This window comes from Oratosquilla oratoria, chromosome 5, assembly GCF_046742065.1.
Source record: "Oratosquilla oratoria isolate Oo_2021 chromosome 5, ASM4674206v1, whole genome shotgun sequence".
Lineage (NCBI taxonomy): Eukaryota > Metazoa > Arthropoda > Malacostraca > Stomatopoda > Squillidae > Oratosquilla > Oratosquilla oratoria.
In genome coordinates, this window is record NC_134781.1 from 85021807 (window position 1) to 85036806 (window position 15000).

General features: G+C 39.9%; 1 protein-coding gene across 9 annotated transcripts in view; it reads right to left on the reverse strand.

Moving 5' to 3' along the window:
* Eip63E (cyclin dependent kinase Eip63E) overlaps positions 1-15000 on the reverse strand; it is a 1395216-nt gene that overhangs the window by 856859 nt on the left and 523357 nt on the right. The window contains exon 1 of one of the 9 annotated variants that reach the window (XM_076185574.1): positions 9719-9800. The exons of the other annotated variants lie outside the window; for them this stretch is intronic. Within the exon in view, the coding sequence (XP_076041689.1) occupies positions 9719-9785 (67 nt within the window). The 5' untranslated portion in view covers positions 9786-9800. Of the gene's footprint in view, positions 1-9718; positions 9801-15000 lie in introns of those variants that run through there. 9 annotated transcript variants of the gene reach the window in all.

Sequence of the window (15000 nt, forward strand, 5' to 3'; positions counted from 1 at the left end):
TATGTATGTATGTATGTATGTATGTATGTATGTATGTATGTATGTATGTATGTACGTATGCATGTATGTATGTATATATGTGTCCTTTTTTCACCTTCTTCAAATTGTCACATTGTCTCAAACTTTATTCATTTATCGATTTATTCATTTATCTATTCATTCCCTATTCATGACTTATTTCCTGACACTAATCCATTCCACCTATAGTCTTTGCCTTCACTTACTTCTGTGTTTCTTCAAAGGATTACAAAGGATTACAAGGGAGGAGCATGCCGACAGGGAACCTTTTTGTCCATAACTAGGTCGGATGCGGAAAAATATATATGATAAAAAAAAAATCATGATATATATAATAATAAATAAAATAAATAAATTCATAGGTATATTTGAATAATAAACCAACTCAAGACTTGGTTGATCCGAGGTTTCATCCTTGCATGAAATGTATACTTTCACATCATTCATAACAACAATTGGGTATTGGATGGGTGTGGTATGTTGTGGTATGGGTGTGGTATGGGTTTGGTATGGATGTGGTATGGGTGTGGTATGGGTGTGTTATGGGTGTGGTATGGGTGTGGCATGGGTGTGGTATGGATGTGGTATGGAAGTGGTATGGGCGTGGAATGGGTGTGGTATAGGTGTGGAATGGGTGTGGTATGGGTGTGGTATGGGTGAAGTATGGGTGTGGTATGGGTGTGGTATGGATGTGGTATGGGTGTGGTATGGGTGTGGTATGGGTGTGGTATGGGTGTGGTATGGGTGTGGTATGGGTGTGGTATGGATGTGGTATGGGTGTGGTATGGGTGTGGTATGGGTGTGGTATGGGCGTGGTATGGGTGTGGTTTGGGTGTGGTATGGGTGTGGTATGGGTGTGGTATGGGTGTGGTATGGGTGTGGTATGGGTGTGGTATGGGTGTGGTATGGGTGTGGTATTGGCGTGGTATGGGCGTGGTATGGATGTGGTATGGGTGTGGTATGGGCGTGGTATGGGCGTGGAATGGGTGTGGTATGGGTGTGGTATGGGCGTGGTATGGGCGTGGAATGGGTGTAGTATGGGCGTGGTATGGGTGTGGTTTGGGTGTGGTATGGGCGTGGTATGGGTGTGGTTTGGGTGTGGTATGGGTGAAGTATAGGTGTATGCCTTGACAGGCCACCCTCCTTCTATAAAAATAAGGGCCTTTTGGTATATGTACAGCATGTATGTATGTATATATGCATGTATGTATGTTTACATTTATATATGTATGTATTCATGTATGTATGCATGTATATGTGTTGATGTATATATGCATGTATATGTATTTATGCATGTATGTATGCATGTATGTATGTATGCATGTATGTATGTATTTATGCATGTATGTATACATTCATCAATGCATGTATGTATTCATGGATGTGTGTGCGTATGTTTGTACGTGTGTAGGTATGTACGAGTATTGTAAGTATATGTACCGGAATGTATGTGTACATGTATGTGTTAGTATACGTGTATACATGTAAGTATGTATGTATGTATGTATGTATGTATGTATTATGTATGTATGTATGCATGTATGTATTATGTATGTATATTTGTATGTCTGTATGTATGTATGTATTAATAATGTATGTGTGAATGCATCCATGTATATATTTACGTATGTATGCATGCATTCATTTATGTAAGCATTTATGTATATATATATGTATGAATTACAGCTAACACTTTTTGGCAAAATTCTGAGTATTTGATACAAAGGACAGGGAGGTCATGCTTAGAAAAACAAACAGACAAATAAATAAAAATAAATAAATTAAATTTCCAAGACCATGAAAATCTTACGGGGGACGCAGCGCCCATAAACACGCCATTTCTTTAATATGTGGCTCCGTAGTAAGCTAAGGTATTTAAAAGTTACAACAATATATTGCAAAAAGTGGCGAGGGATCCATTAATTCTATTATTTTAGAAAAATAATGTTATTATCATTATTTCTTTCTTACGATTTATGTTGGATATTATTTACGCAGGGAGAAAAATATCTGTAGAGAAAAACGAATACAATATATATATATATATATATATTATATATATATATATATATATATATATATATATATATATTTATATATATATATATGTATATATACATATATATATATGTATATACATATGTATATATATATATACATATATATATATATATATACATATATATATATATATATATACATATATATATATATACAGTATATGAAGAAAGGTAAAAATATATTGAACTAAATCTGGAAAAAATTAATAAAGTGTAAGGGCACATCTACTAAATGCATGTGACGTATTCGGCTTGGCCCCCTGAAGTGCACAAACAAACAATTGTCACGAACCATCCTCTCCCCCCCCACCCGCCTCCAATCATCCATCAGTGATTGTCATCTGCCCCGGGTATCGTGGTACAAAGGTTAGAGGTGAAGGACTCCGGTAGAGCTCAGCACCTTGTCGTATGGCCTCCTTATCACCAAGTCTACAAAGGCTATGTTGTTATGTTGACATTCAAAATGAGGTGTTTATGATGAGACAGAGGGTATGTGGGGGAGAGGGGGTGGGGGAAGGGGCGTCGTGGGGGGAGAGGGGAGGGGGGGAGTTGTTTTGGCCGTAGGGGTCGATGTCGAAAGAGGGGGGATGGGGGAATTGTCTGAGTGGAGGAGACGTTGATGGTGAGATAAAGACAGTCGAGATGGAAGATAAGGAGGGGAACGGGGGGGAAGGGGGGGCCTGGGGGTGAGTCTCGTGGGGGTGGTCCATGCAGGTGTAAGTTTGTTTTGGCAGAAAGATAGAGAGATAGATAGATAGAGAGAGAGAGGGAGAGAGAGAGAGAGAGAGAGAGAGAGAGAGAGAGAGAGAGAGAGAGAGAGAGAGAGAGAGAGAGAGTGAGAGAGAGAGAGATAAAGAGAGAGAGAGAGAGAGACAGAGAGAGAGAGAGAGAGAGAGAGAGAGAGAGAGAGAGAGAGAGAGAGAGAGAGAGTGAGAGAATGAGAGAGAGGGACTGAGAGAGAGAGAGGGACTGAAAGAGAGAGGGACTGAGAGAGAGAGGGACTGAGAGAGAGAGGAAGAAAGTGAGAGAATGAGAGAGAGAAGGCGTGAGAGAGAGAGAGAGAGAGAGAGAGAGAGAGAGAGAGAGAGAGAGAGAGAGAGAGAGAGAGAGAGAGAGAGAGAGAGAGAGAGAGAGAGAGAGAGTTTCTACGTGTGTGTGTTCGGGGGTTAAGTACTTCAATTGCCCCTGCCTTGTCGCCAGGTGATTTTATTCATCCGAGAGGGACCCCCGACATCCAAAGGTTTAAAGAAAACGGGAAAGGGGTGCAGGGGAGAAAAAGAATGTGAGAAAAGTAAAAGAAGAAAGAAAACGGAAAATGATGCTGGAAGAGGAAGTGGGGGGGGGGGGAGGACTGAAGAAGAAGGACAGTATCAGGTGAATTATAGTACCGAAATGGACGAACTATAGTGAAATGGCATTAACTTAAACTACGGCCAAAGTTGAGTGTGTTTTTGAAGAAGCTTGACAGCGAATCCATAAAGTGATACGAAATACCGCACAGAAGTTGAAGCGAAGGGGGCCAACTCTTGCCTCAGTTTGGGACCGATTCTCTTCACTCACACAGAGCATACGGGAGATAAGGTCACGGGGAATATCTACCACCGTTATCTCTTGTGGGTAACCCCTTTCCTGATGACACACACAGGGGTCAAACGAGGTCAAATTCGATTAACCTCTTAAACACGAGTCAAATATTCGCGCGTACATCAGGTTGCCTAATGTACGATGACGCATCACAATATGCGCGTTACAAAATATAAATTTACTTGTGTTATACTCGTTCTCTTTCGCCCTGAATAATTATAACGTTACAGAAAACGTGATCAAACCTGTTCACAGAATACGGAGGTCATTCAGTTAGAACTACAAAATGAATATAATCAGAAACTCGACGTCGGCATCCTTGTACACCCGACAACCGGGTCATGAGGCTTACGTAGACGTCATTATATTCAAGAGGTTGACCCCTTCCAAAGGCAATGTGGCACGTTTTCTCTTGCTCTACAGTCCCATGTATTCTCGTGCCACCCACCCCCACCACCTCCTCCCTCTCACTACCTAAGCACCGAAGAACTTTCCAGAAACAAATATAACACAAAATTCCTCTGAAGAAGCTACAAGCGAAACCGGTCAGGAATAAACTCGGAACGAGACCCGTGACTCTCTTTTTTCCACCTTTTTCAAATATATACAAATTCAGTTCTATAATATTTATGTCCAAAATAACTTTTCAGATGCCAAATAATCATCCCAGTGATCAATTCAATAATCTTTCCTAAGTTTAGAATAATTTTTAAGGTACATAAGTTACCTGAATGATTAATTCTGTAACGTTTAAGTTTAAAACAAGTTTTAAGGAGTACCATTTATTCCATGGGTCAACCAACAAACGTCGTCTTATCTAACCTGGTTGCATGAAAGATTACTTTATCCAGCTTATGGAAACCTCGTCACAACCAAGATGGAAGCGTCACCACTTTATAGTTTCATTTTGGACCACAATGAGGACCACAATGAAAATAAGCATACATGTTTTTTTGTGTTATCCTCTGCAATTTGCAATTATCATTTCGAACTACGTGTTCTTGTCATTATCTGCACTTCATGTATATTGATTCTTTGCCAAATAAATTTATTATTATTATATTATCATTATTACCATACGATTTTTATTAATTCCTGAGGGTCGGTTCCTTCATAGATAAAATGGTTAACAATCTCGCTATAATGACGCAACTTTGCTCTTGCAAATTGCAAACGTAGGCAGTTTCCATCAAGTTGAAATTAAGACCTCGAAGAAGCTTTTTTCGATTCACTTTTTTCTTACAGTGTTTCTCAACCTTTCTTCAGGCGACCACCAATATGATCCTCATGAAATAACCACGACCCCTCTAATCTATTTGTATACGTGTTAATGTATATGGTTATTGTATTGAATTCATATAATCTTTAAAAAAAAAGATAAATAAAATAAAATAGAATAAAGGAACATACAAGATGTCTTGACAACCCCATAATCTATTTGTATATGTGTTAATATATATGATTATTGAAATGAATTCTTATAATTTTATGTCTTGGCAACCCCAGGAAGTACACTTGGCGACCCCACTTAGGGTCGCGTCCCCAGGGCTGGGAAACAGTGTTTTTCCTATGATGACATTCCTTCCTTGGCTCCCACCAGACGATTCTATTCGGCTCAAGACAAAGCCACGTACTGAAGAGGATAAAGGAGACGTCTTTCGTTCTCCTCATCTCCACCCACCGTAAATATGATTCGAACGTAGACGGTAAAGACAAATATCCAGCATCGCTCCGTATGCAAATATTCTGGAAATCCGGTGAAAGGAAAGACAGTCGAGAGGAATGAAGACTAGCCTCCCTTTTCTGATTTCTTGGATCACAGAAAACGGATCCTTGAGGAGTTATTCTGAACAGCGCGCGCGCGCGCACGCACGCACACACACACACACACACACACACACACACACACACACACACACACACACACACACACACACGCACGCACGCACACACACACACACATAGACACACACACACACACACACACACGACTCGGTGGCGCGGTTGATAGAGTATTGGACTGCCAGTACGGGGGTGCAGCAGTACCTGGTTCGAATCCTGCCCCGGGCCGAAATTATTTCGGTATCACTGCGCTTCGGGTCGTTACTCCGACTCTCGTGGGCGGGGAGTTGTGTGTGTGTGTGTGTGTGTGTGTGTGTGTGTGTGTGTGTGTGTGTGTGTGTGTGTGTGTGTGTGTGTGTGTGTGTGTGTGTGTGTGTGTGTGTAAGGTCATAGCATTACCCATAGATCGGTCATACGAGCTTTGAGCTCTCTTCCGGGAGGGAAATAGCTGTCGGTCAAGATTCCAACACGTGATCCAAAGACCAAGGTGAATAAACACACACACGACTCGATAGCGTATTTGGTAGAGTTTCAGGCCGCCACTACGGCAGTCCGGGTTCGAATCCCGCCCAGGGCGAGTCGTTACTCCAACTCTCGTGGGCGAGGAGTTGGGTGTATGTGTTTGCATGTAAGGTCACAACATTATCCATAGATCAGTCATATATGAGTTCTGAGCACTCTTCCGGGGGGAAATAGCTGTCTATCACGAGTCAAACACGTGATCCAAGACCATGTGTGTGTGTGTGTGTGTGTGTATGTGTATATATATATATATATATATATATATATATATATATATATATATAGATATATATATAATGTTTATATATATACAATCCAATTTATTTACTTTTGTTTTCGCTAAAGCCAGCTGATATCCGGAAAATTGATGGTCATTCTTCAGAGGTCATGGGGGTAATAATAGAATTAATAAAGAGAGAGTGACAGAGCCACAGAGGAAGATAGATAGATAGATAGAGAGAGAGATGGGAGAGTCATAACAATGCAGCATGCAAATCCCAACCCCGCGCAATGACTTTATCAACCAGAAGTTCCAGGTCTGAGGACTACAAACACCAAACTCTGGAAAATCTGAGGTCATTCTTCAGAGGTCACGTGAGATCGAGATCAGGTCAATGGGAAGAAGTTTCGAGGTTACAAAATAGTCTTTTCTTGCATTTGGCTTCGGGAGCTCATTATCCATTTTCTAATCAGTCAAATGGACCTCCCCCTGACCCCCCAACCCTCCACCGACCAACCCCTACCCCCCAACCCCCTAACAACCCCCACCCCCATCCCCCACCCACGTCAGAGTAAATTCGATCAAAGAACCCAAACACTGGAACTAATCAAAGAGATGACGCCAGCCCTGGCACCAAAAATCGTCTGGGGCTAATAATAATATTAATAAAAAAAGAGAGAGTGGGAGAGAGAGAGAGAGTAGGGGAGAGAGAGAGAGAGAGAGAGAGAGAGAGAGAGAGAGAGAGAGAGAGAGAGAGAGAGAGGGGGGGAGGAGAGAGAGAGAGAGAGAGAGAGAGAGAGAGAGAGAGAAAGAGAGATAGAGAGAGAGAGAGAGAGAGAGAGAGAGAGAGAGAGAGAGAGAGGGGGGGGGAGATGGAGAGAGAGAGAGAGAGAGAGAGAGAGAGGGAGGGTGAGAGGGAAGGAGAGAGAGAAGGAGAGAGAGAAGGAGAGAGGGAAGGAGAGAGAGATGGAGAGAGAGAGAGAGGGATGGAGAGAGAGAGGGGGAAGGAGAAAGAGAGGGATGGAGAGAGATAAGGGAGAGAGATAAAGGAGAGAAAGAGATAAAGGAGAGAGTGACACAGAAGAGAAAAAGAGAGAGAGGGAGAGAGAGAGAGAGAGAGAGAGAGAGAGAGAGAGAGAGAGAGAGAGAGAGAGAGAGAGAGAGAGAGAGAGAGAGAGAGAGAGAGAGAACGAGTAAGATAGAAAAGGAGAGAAAGAGAGAAGGACAAGAAAGAGAGGAAAGGGACATACATATAGAGAAAGCTGGAGTATGCGAGAGAGAGAAATATTAGAAACGAAGAAAGAAGAAAAAAAAAACCGGAAACATCAAAAATAAACATCAAGAAGTAATTATCATCCAGCTCGAAGAAAATCCTCATTTCACGAACTTCTCATGTTCTTGGAGGACGACCCCGAAATGGTTCCTCGATCAAGGTCAACAGAGGTCAACAGAGGTCTTCAGCAATGCGCAGAACGTTTCGGGAACGAGCCTTCCAGGGGTGTGACGTCACGTCACGTGTCAGCGGGCAACCTCCAATTGTTAAATCTCTCACTTCTTCAAAGTTATCGCTGAGAACATCATTCTAGATGCATACAATGACTTCAAGATCTTAGAAATTCAGAAATGAGTGTCACGTATCTTGCATATTGGCTATATAAGTCTCAACACACACACACACAAACGCACACACACACACTGTACATACTTACATATACATATGAGTATTATATATATATATATATATATTACACATATATATATATATATATATATATATATATATATATATGTATATATATGCAAAGTAGACCACTTGGAAAAAGAAACTAACGAAGCAGAGCGCTTTCGTATATTACATCTTTAGTGCAACAAGTGCACTGAAGATGTAATATACAAAAGCGCTCTGCTTTGTTAGTTTGTTTTTCCAAGTGGTCCACTTTGCATAAGTGAACACACGTACCCGTGTTCTTATTAGCATATATATATATATATATATATATATATGTATATATATATATTTATATATATTATATATATATAATATATATATATATATATATTACACATATATATATATATATATATATATATATATATATATATGTATATATACATGTGTGTGTGTGTGCACATATATAACATTTGACATCAATTACTGCCAAAACAAGTACTAGTCATTCATCTCCTTTATTTCCTTGACATTTCCAATAAATATTTGTAGTTCCAACAGCACCTATTAATTGCGTTTTACATAAATTCAAAGATACTCATACTGTCACGACAGCACGTGGAATTATGTGAACTGAAAGATCATCGTGACAGTTGTGATCGCTTCCTCGAATATTCTACAAAATCAATTTTCCTCACAACTTGACCATTCCACCCATTTACCAGTGCGGACAGCTTTTGTGATTTTATTCTGGCTGGTGCCAAGGAATTTTATTTAGTTCGGAAGGACTCTATAGCCAAGAGAGTCTGAAAGCCATCATGAACAGCGTGTTCACCACAAAAGGACAACTTTGGTGATTTTGTTTTGAATGATAGTAGACGATTTTATTTAGAAGTGATTTTGACGGACAACGATTAAAGTAATATAACAGGTGGTCAAAGGGCCATTTACATAGTCAAACGGTTTGTCCAACCTGGTTTGACAAACAAGTGTTTGAAGTGATGTTTGATAATGTGAATGGGGTACTTGGTTGTCAAACATGTTTGTCAAACAAGCGTTTGAAGTTATGTTTGAACGTGTGCATGGGGTATTTGGTTGTCAAACCCGGTTTGTCAAACACGTGATTGACGTGATGTTTAACCGTGTGAATGGGGTATTTTGTTGTCAAGCATGTTTGACAAACGTGGTTGACAAACAAGTATCCCATTCACACGATCAGACATAGCTTCAAACACTTGTTTGACATACGTGCATGACAACTAAATACCCCATTCACACGGTCAAACATAATTTCAAACACTTGTTTGACAAACATGTTTGACAACCAAGTACCCCATTGACACGGTCAAACATCACTTCAAACACTTGTTTGTCAAACCGGGATGGACGAACAGTTTGACCATGTAAATGGCCCTTTGACCACCTATTATATTACTTTAATCGTTATCGGTAAAAATCACTTTTGTATACATATTTATTATATAATTTGACAGGCTTTGTAAATCCAGTCAGCTTGTGCCTATTAAACTAATCACTGACATTGATATACGAATAAAATCAAGTCTAATGGTTTTGGTCCACTACGTAAGAAAAAATTACAAGTCATCGTCATTATCGTAAAGAATAAAGAAATACACACAGTAGATAAAAAATCTGTAATATAAATGTTTCCTATTTTTTTATTAAGAATGTATGATATCCATTTGCCTGTCAAAAACTTCTCAGTGAGCTCGAATTAGGCATTAAAGAAAGAAAGAAAGGAAAACCCAGAAGTTGTTGGGTTCTATATATAAACCAACTTACCTTCACAAGACGGAACCGCCTCGTTTATGAACTTGTTAGTGACGTCATCTGACTCTATGAGGCCCATCGTCAACAATCAACTTACCTGAAAAGAAACACAAAAAAATTAGAAAAAATAATAATTAAGAATGTTAAGGGAAAAAGAATATATACATACGACAGACACGAACACATACACACACACTGCATGCACATACACACACACACACATGCATGCACGCACACACATACACACACACACATGCATACACACACGCACACACACAGACACACGCACCTTAATATGTACAGTATATTTTCAGCCTTCGGCTGCCACGTTTTCAATAGCCCTTTTATTATTATTATTATTATTATCATTATTATTATTATTATTATTAATATTATTAATTATTATTATTATTACTATTATTACTATTATTACTATTATTATTATTATCATTAATATTATTATTATCATTATTATTATTATTATTATTATTATTATTACTATTACTATTACTATTATTATATTATCATAATTAATAATAATGATAATGATAATTGATAATTATTATTATTACTATTATTATTATTACTATTACACACACACACACACACACACACACACACACACACACACACACACACACACACACACACACACATGCATACACAAACACACACACAAACATACACACACATGCAGAGGCATGCAACTGCAGCAGGAGAGGAGGCAGGAGAGGAGGCAGGGAGCCAAAACATGTGAGTTAAGGGGAGAGATTGCGATGAATCTGGCGCGAACCAACCGAGACCAAGAGACGACGAGATTTTACAAGAACAACCTCAATACTGCAGACCATTACTATAAAAATGCATCTGAGCTATAATATATGCACGCCTGAAACATATATCAACATACATATACATATATACATATATGCATATACATACATATATTCATATGTATGTGCAAGCATAACCATAAGCATATGCATAATCAGTCATGCATACATAAATTCATACACAGCTTATATACAAACGAGCCTAATTAAAACATCGCCACATGCTCAAGACCACTTAACGACCAAAGTTCTGAAACTCTGGTACAGAAATACACACACACGTACACACACACACACGTACACACACACACACACACACACACACACACACACACACGCACAATCACGCATACACGTACACACACACATACACAACCAATCACATACACACACACAAGCACGCACATACACACACATACACACACACGTACACAAAGACACACACACGTACACACAGACACACACGTACACCCACACATACATAAACACGCACATACACAAGTACACACACACATACACAAGCACGCACATACACACACACACAAGCACGCACATACACACACACAAGCACGCACTTACACACACACAAGCACGCACATACACATACACGTTGCTCTGCAATGCCACATCTTGCGGACTCTTACGAGAATTGCCATTGCCGCCTGCTGCAAGAGTTGCTTTTCGTAGGCATCTCTCAGCCTTACCAACTTCTGCGTAAAATTTGTTTCATAAATAAACTCAAATTACCTTCATATTTTTTCCTCGAGTTCTTTGTTTTAATTTACTCGTTTGGAAATGCACGATATTAGTATTACCCTCATTATTTTTATCTTTGTGATTATTAATATTCATTAGTTATTATAGTTATTACTATTACTATCAATACTGTTATTGTTATTGAATTACTATTACTAATATCATAATCATGGACATGACTATGATCAATATTTCTATCAAAATACAGTTACCCTAGGTCGGAGGTTAAGTTCAAACCAATAAATTCTGTAAGATCATCACTATTCCAACACATCCCTGATCATATCAACAGCTTTCATCAATATTCACCGCTCGCTCACTGGCATCACTCAGTACGTCACTTTAACCCCACCCACCCACGACCCCCACACTCATCCCAGCTAAGATACTCTCGTCCCAGCTAAGATACTCTCGCCTACAGCGAAACTCCGTTTTCTTTCACGTCGTTCAATTTAGGAGTTGGATAAGAATGTCGCTCAGGTCACAGCCGCCTCGTACCTCAACGCTGCACTAGACAGGAATGATAAGACAAAAATAGTTGGGTCGAGAGGAGAAGGCAGGTCATGACTCTTAGTCTTTCCTTGCGTACTTCTCCTTCTATACCAGGGGGCTGTTGTTGTGTGTTGTAATTTTCGGTGTTTATATTCACATGGACAATCGTAGTTTTTACAGAGTTTTCTCCCCCCACGTACTTTTTTTTTTAGTTTCTACCACGTACCTGCTTCCCTTATGGAAAGAAAAAAATCCGTTGTGTATATTTGTAAGTAGTGAAGTGAAGGAGTACATTGTATAGCCAATACAGCAAATGCGAACATGCAAAAAAAATGGTAAAAGATAATATGAAACACACACACAAACACACACACACACACACACACACACACACACACACACACACACACACACACACACACACACACACACACACACACACACAATTATATATATATATATATATATATATATATATATATATATATATATATAATTCTCTGGAGTCAACCATAACAAAATCTTTATAGAACTCAGCACAAGAATCAACACTACATTGATTACTCTCTCCCGTTCCATAATATTCATATTCTATTCTGAATGTCGGCAAGAGATTTCATTCAGTTCTGTAATAACCTTTCGTTGTAGGGGTTAACCCTCTCGGTAAGTAAACGATTAACCCCGTTAAACTCGTTCAAGTATACGAGACCTCTGAGCTTCAAGCTGGACCTCAAAAAACCAAGTTAACTCCTTCAATCTCTGAAAGCGTTGGCAAACCGTCTTAATCCTGTTCTTAACCCCAAACATGAAGAGACAAGAGGCTTTAAACCTTTGCATGACTTTGCGTGACTCTTACATTTACCATTTTTCGAAACATAACTATTTCTCTCACCCTTGTCTCATAAAACCCCAATTCCAACATCCAACCGAAGGAAAACCTCCCGCCGTTGAAGTGCCGACACGTACCGCCATACTCCCAGCTACCTAGAACCAATATCCTCGACACTCCAGTGGTGCACAGCTAAGGACAAGCGTCTCCTACCGTAAGACCCTCACCAATGTATCTCAGCCCACGCGCTGGTGCACCTGTACCTGTCTCGCACATCCTCATCAAAGCACAATGTATCTCCATAGACTTTTGGCACCTTCCTCAAGGCGCCCACTTCCTCATGGCGGGCGCCAACCCTCTTCAACGCGGTGACGTAGCTCACAGTATTGTGGCAATAACAACAACAACAACAACAACAATAATAATGTGTATACTAATAATAATAATAATAATAACAATGATGATGATGATGATGATGATGATGATGATGATGGTGATGATGGTGATGGTGATGGTGGTGGTGGTGGTGGTGGTGGTGGTGGTGGTGGTGGTGGTGGTGATGATGATGATGATGATGATGATGATGATGATGATGATGATGATGATGATGATGATGATGATGATGATGATGATGATGATGATGATGATGATAGTAATAATAGTAATGATAATAATAATAATAATAATAATAATAATAATAATAATAATAATAATAATAATAATAATAATAATAATAATAACAATAATAATGATAATAATAATAATAATAATAATAATAATAATAATAATAATAATAATAATAATAATAATAATAATAATAATAATAATAATATAAAATAAATAAAATTAAATAAATTAATGCATAAACAAGTAAATAAATAAAAGAACAAACGGAGTTCAAAATCTCGTCTCGAACAAGGAGGACAAACCATTAATCCAGATCTTTCCCTCAGTCAAATAAAATCGTCTTAACTTCATTCCAGAAACAGCGTCACCATATTGAAGGTGGTAACGAGCTAAGCCTCCTGTGGAGGAGATCGTACAGGACACGCTTTGTGGTTAAAGAGGCCAGTTAGTTTAACAATTACGAGGAATGTTGTGTCGCCCTCCCAACTACAAGAACACACCCACAGCTGGATCCGACATGGACCAAAAGGTCTCCTTTGGGTTTGTTGTCGACAGTGTGTGTGTGTGTGTGTGTGTGTGTGTGTGTGTGTGTGTGTGTGTGTGTGTGTGTGTGTGTGTGTGTGTGTGTGTGTGTTTGTGTGTGTGTGTGTGTGTGTGTGTGTGTGTGTGTGTGTGTGTGTGTGTGTGTGTGTGTGTGTGTGTGTGTGTGTGTGTGTGTGTGTGTCTGTGTGTGTTTGTGTGTGTGTGTGTGTTTGTGTGTCTGTGTGTGTGTGTGTGTGCGTGTGTGTGTGTGTGTGTATGTGTGTGTGTGTGTGTGTGTGTGTGTGTGTGTGTGTGTGTGTGAGAGAGAGAGAGAGAGAGAGAGAGAGAGAGAGAGAGAGAGAGAGAGAGAGAGAGAGAGAGAGAATGAGAGAGAGAGAGAGAATGAGAGAGAGAGAGAGAGAGAGAGAGAGAGAGAGAGAGAGAGAGAGAGAGAGAGAGAGAGAGAGAGAGAGAGAGAGAGAGAGAGAGAGAGAGAGAGAGAGAGAGAGAGAGAGAGAGAGAGAGAGAGAGAGAGAATCTAAAGTAGTGGACTGCCTGAAACCTAATGGCTACAGAGCGGAGTTTAAAGGTGTTGATGGGTTCTGAAGTCGGCCGAGAGTGGGATAATCCTCTCCGACGTCCATCCCACAGGTCACCGGGTCATGCAGTCTCCCGTGGTTGGGAAAGAAGCGGAGGTGATGGAGAGGGCGGAGCGAGGGATGAAGTTCTGTGTTGGGATCAGTGTTCCTCAATGGAAGGAGAAAATTCCGACGTCAGCAAGAGGGACGGATGAGGCAGAAGGAAGAAATTGGAAACGATGAGGTCGGACAAAGGTGAAACCAGCCAGCTGGACGGGGAAGGAGGAAGGAAAGGGAAGGGAGTGTGAAGGAGAGGAGGGGGTGGGGAGGGACGTGAAGGGAAGAGAAGGGAAGGTAGAGCGTTTTTTTTTTTTTTTTTTTTTTTTTTTACGTGGGACTTTCGTATAATGATATTCCAGTCTTCGTTTCCATATTTGAGTTTCCTTCTCTTTTGCTGATCCATTTTGTATACTTACCTTTACCTTCTCTGTCTTGTACGAGCTGGAGGCAGATATAGCAACCTGAAGTCGCTTCTTTGCCGTTTGTCTTTTGTTTTATTTCGTTGAGAGTTTCTCTCACTCAAGTATTTCCGACCGGAGGGTAAGAGGAATAAGAAAGAGGAGAGAGGAAAAGAGAGAAATTGGGAGGAAGAGGAGA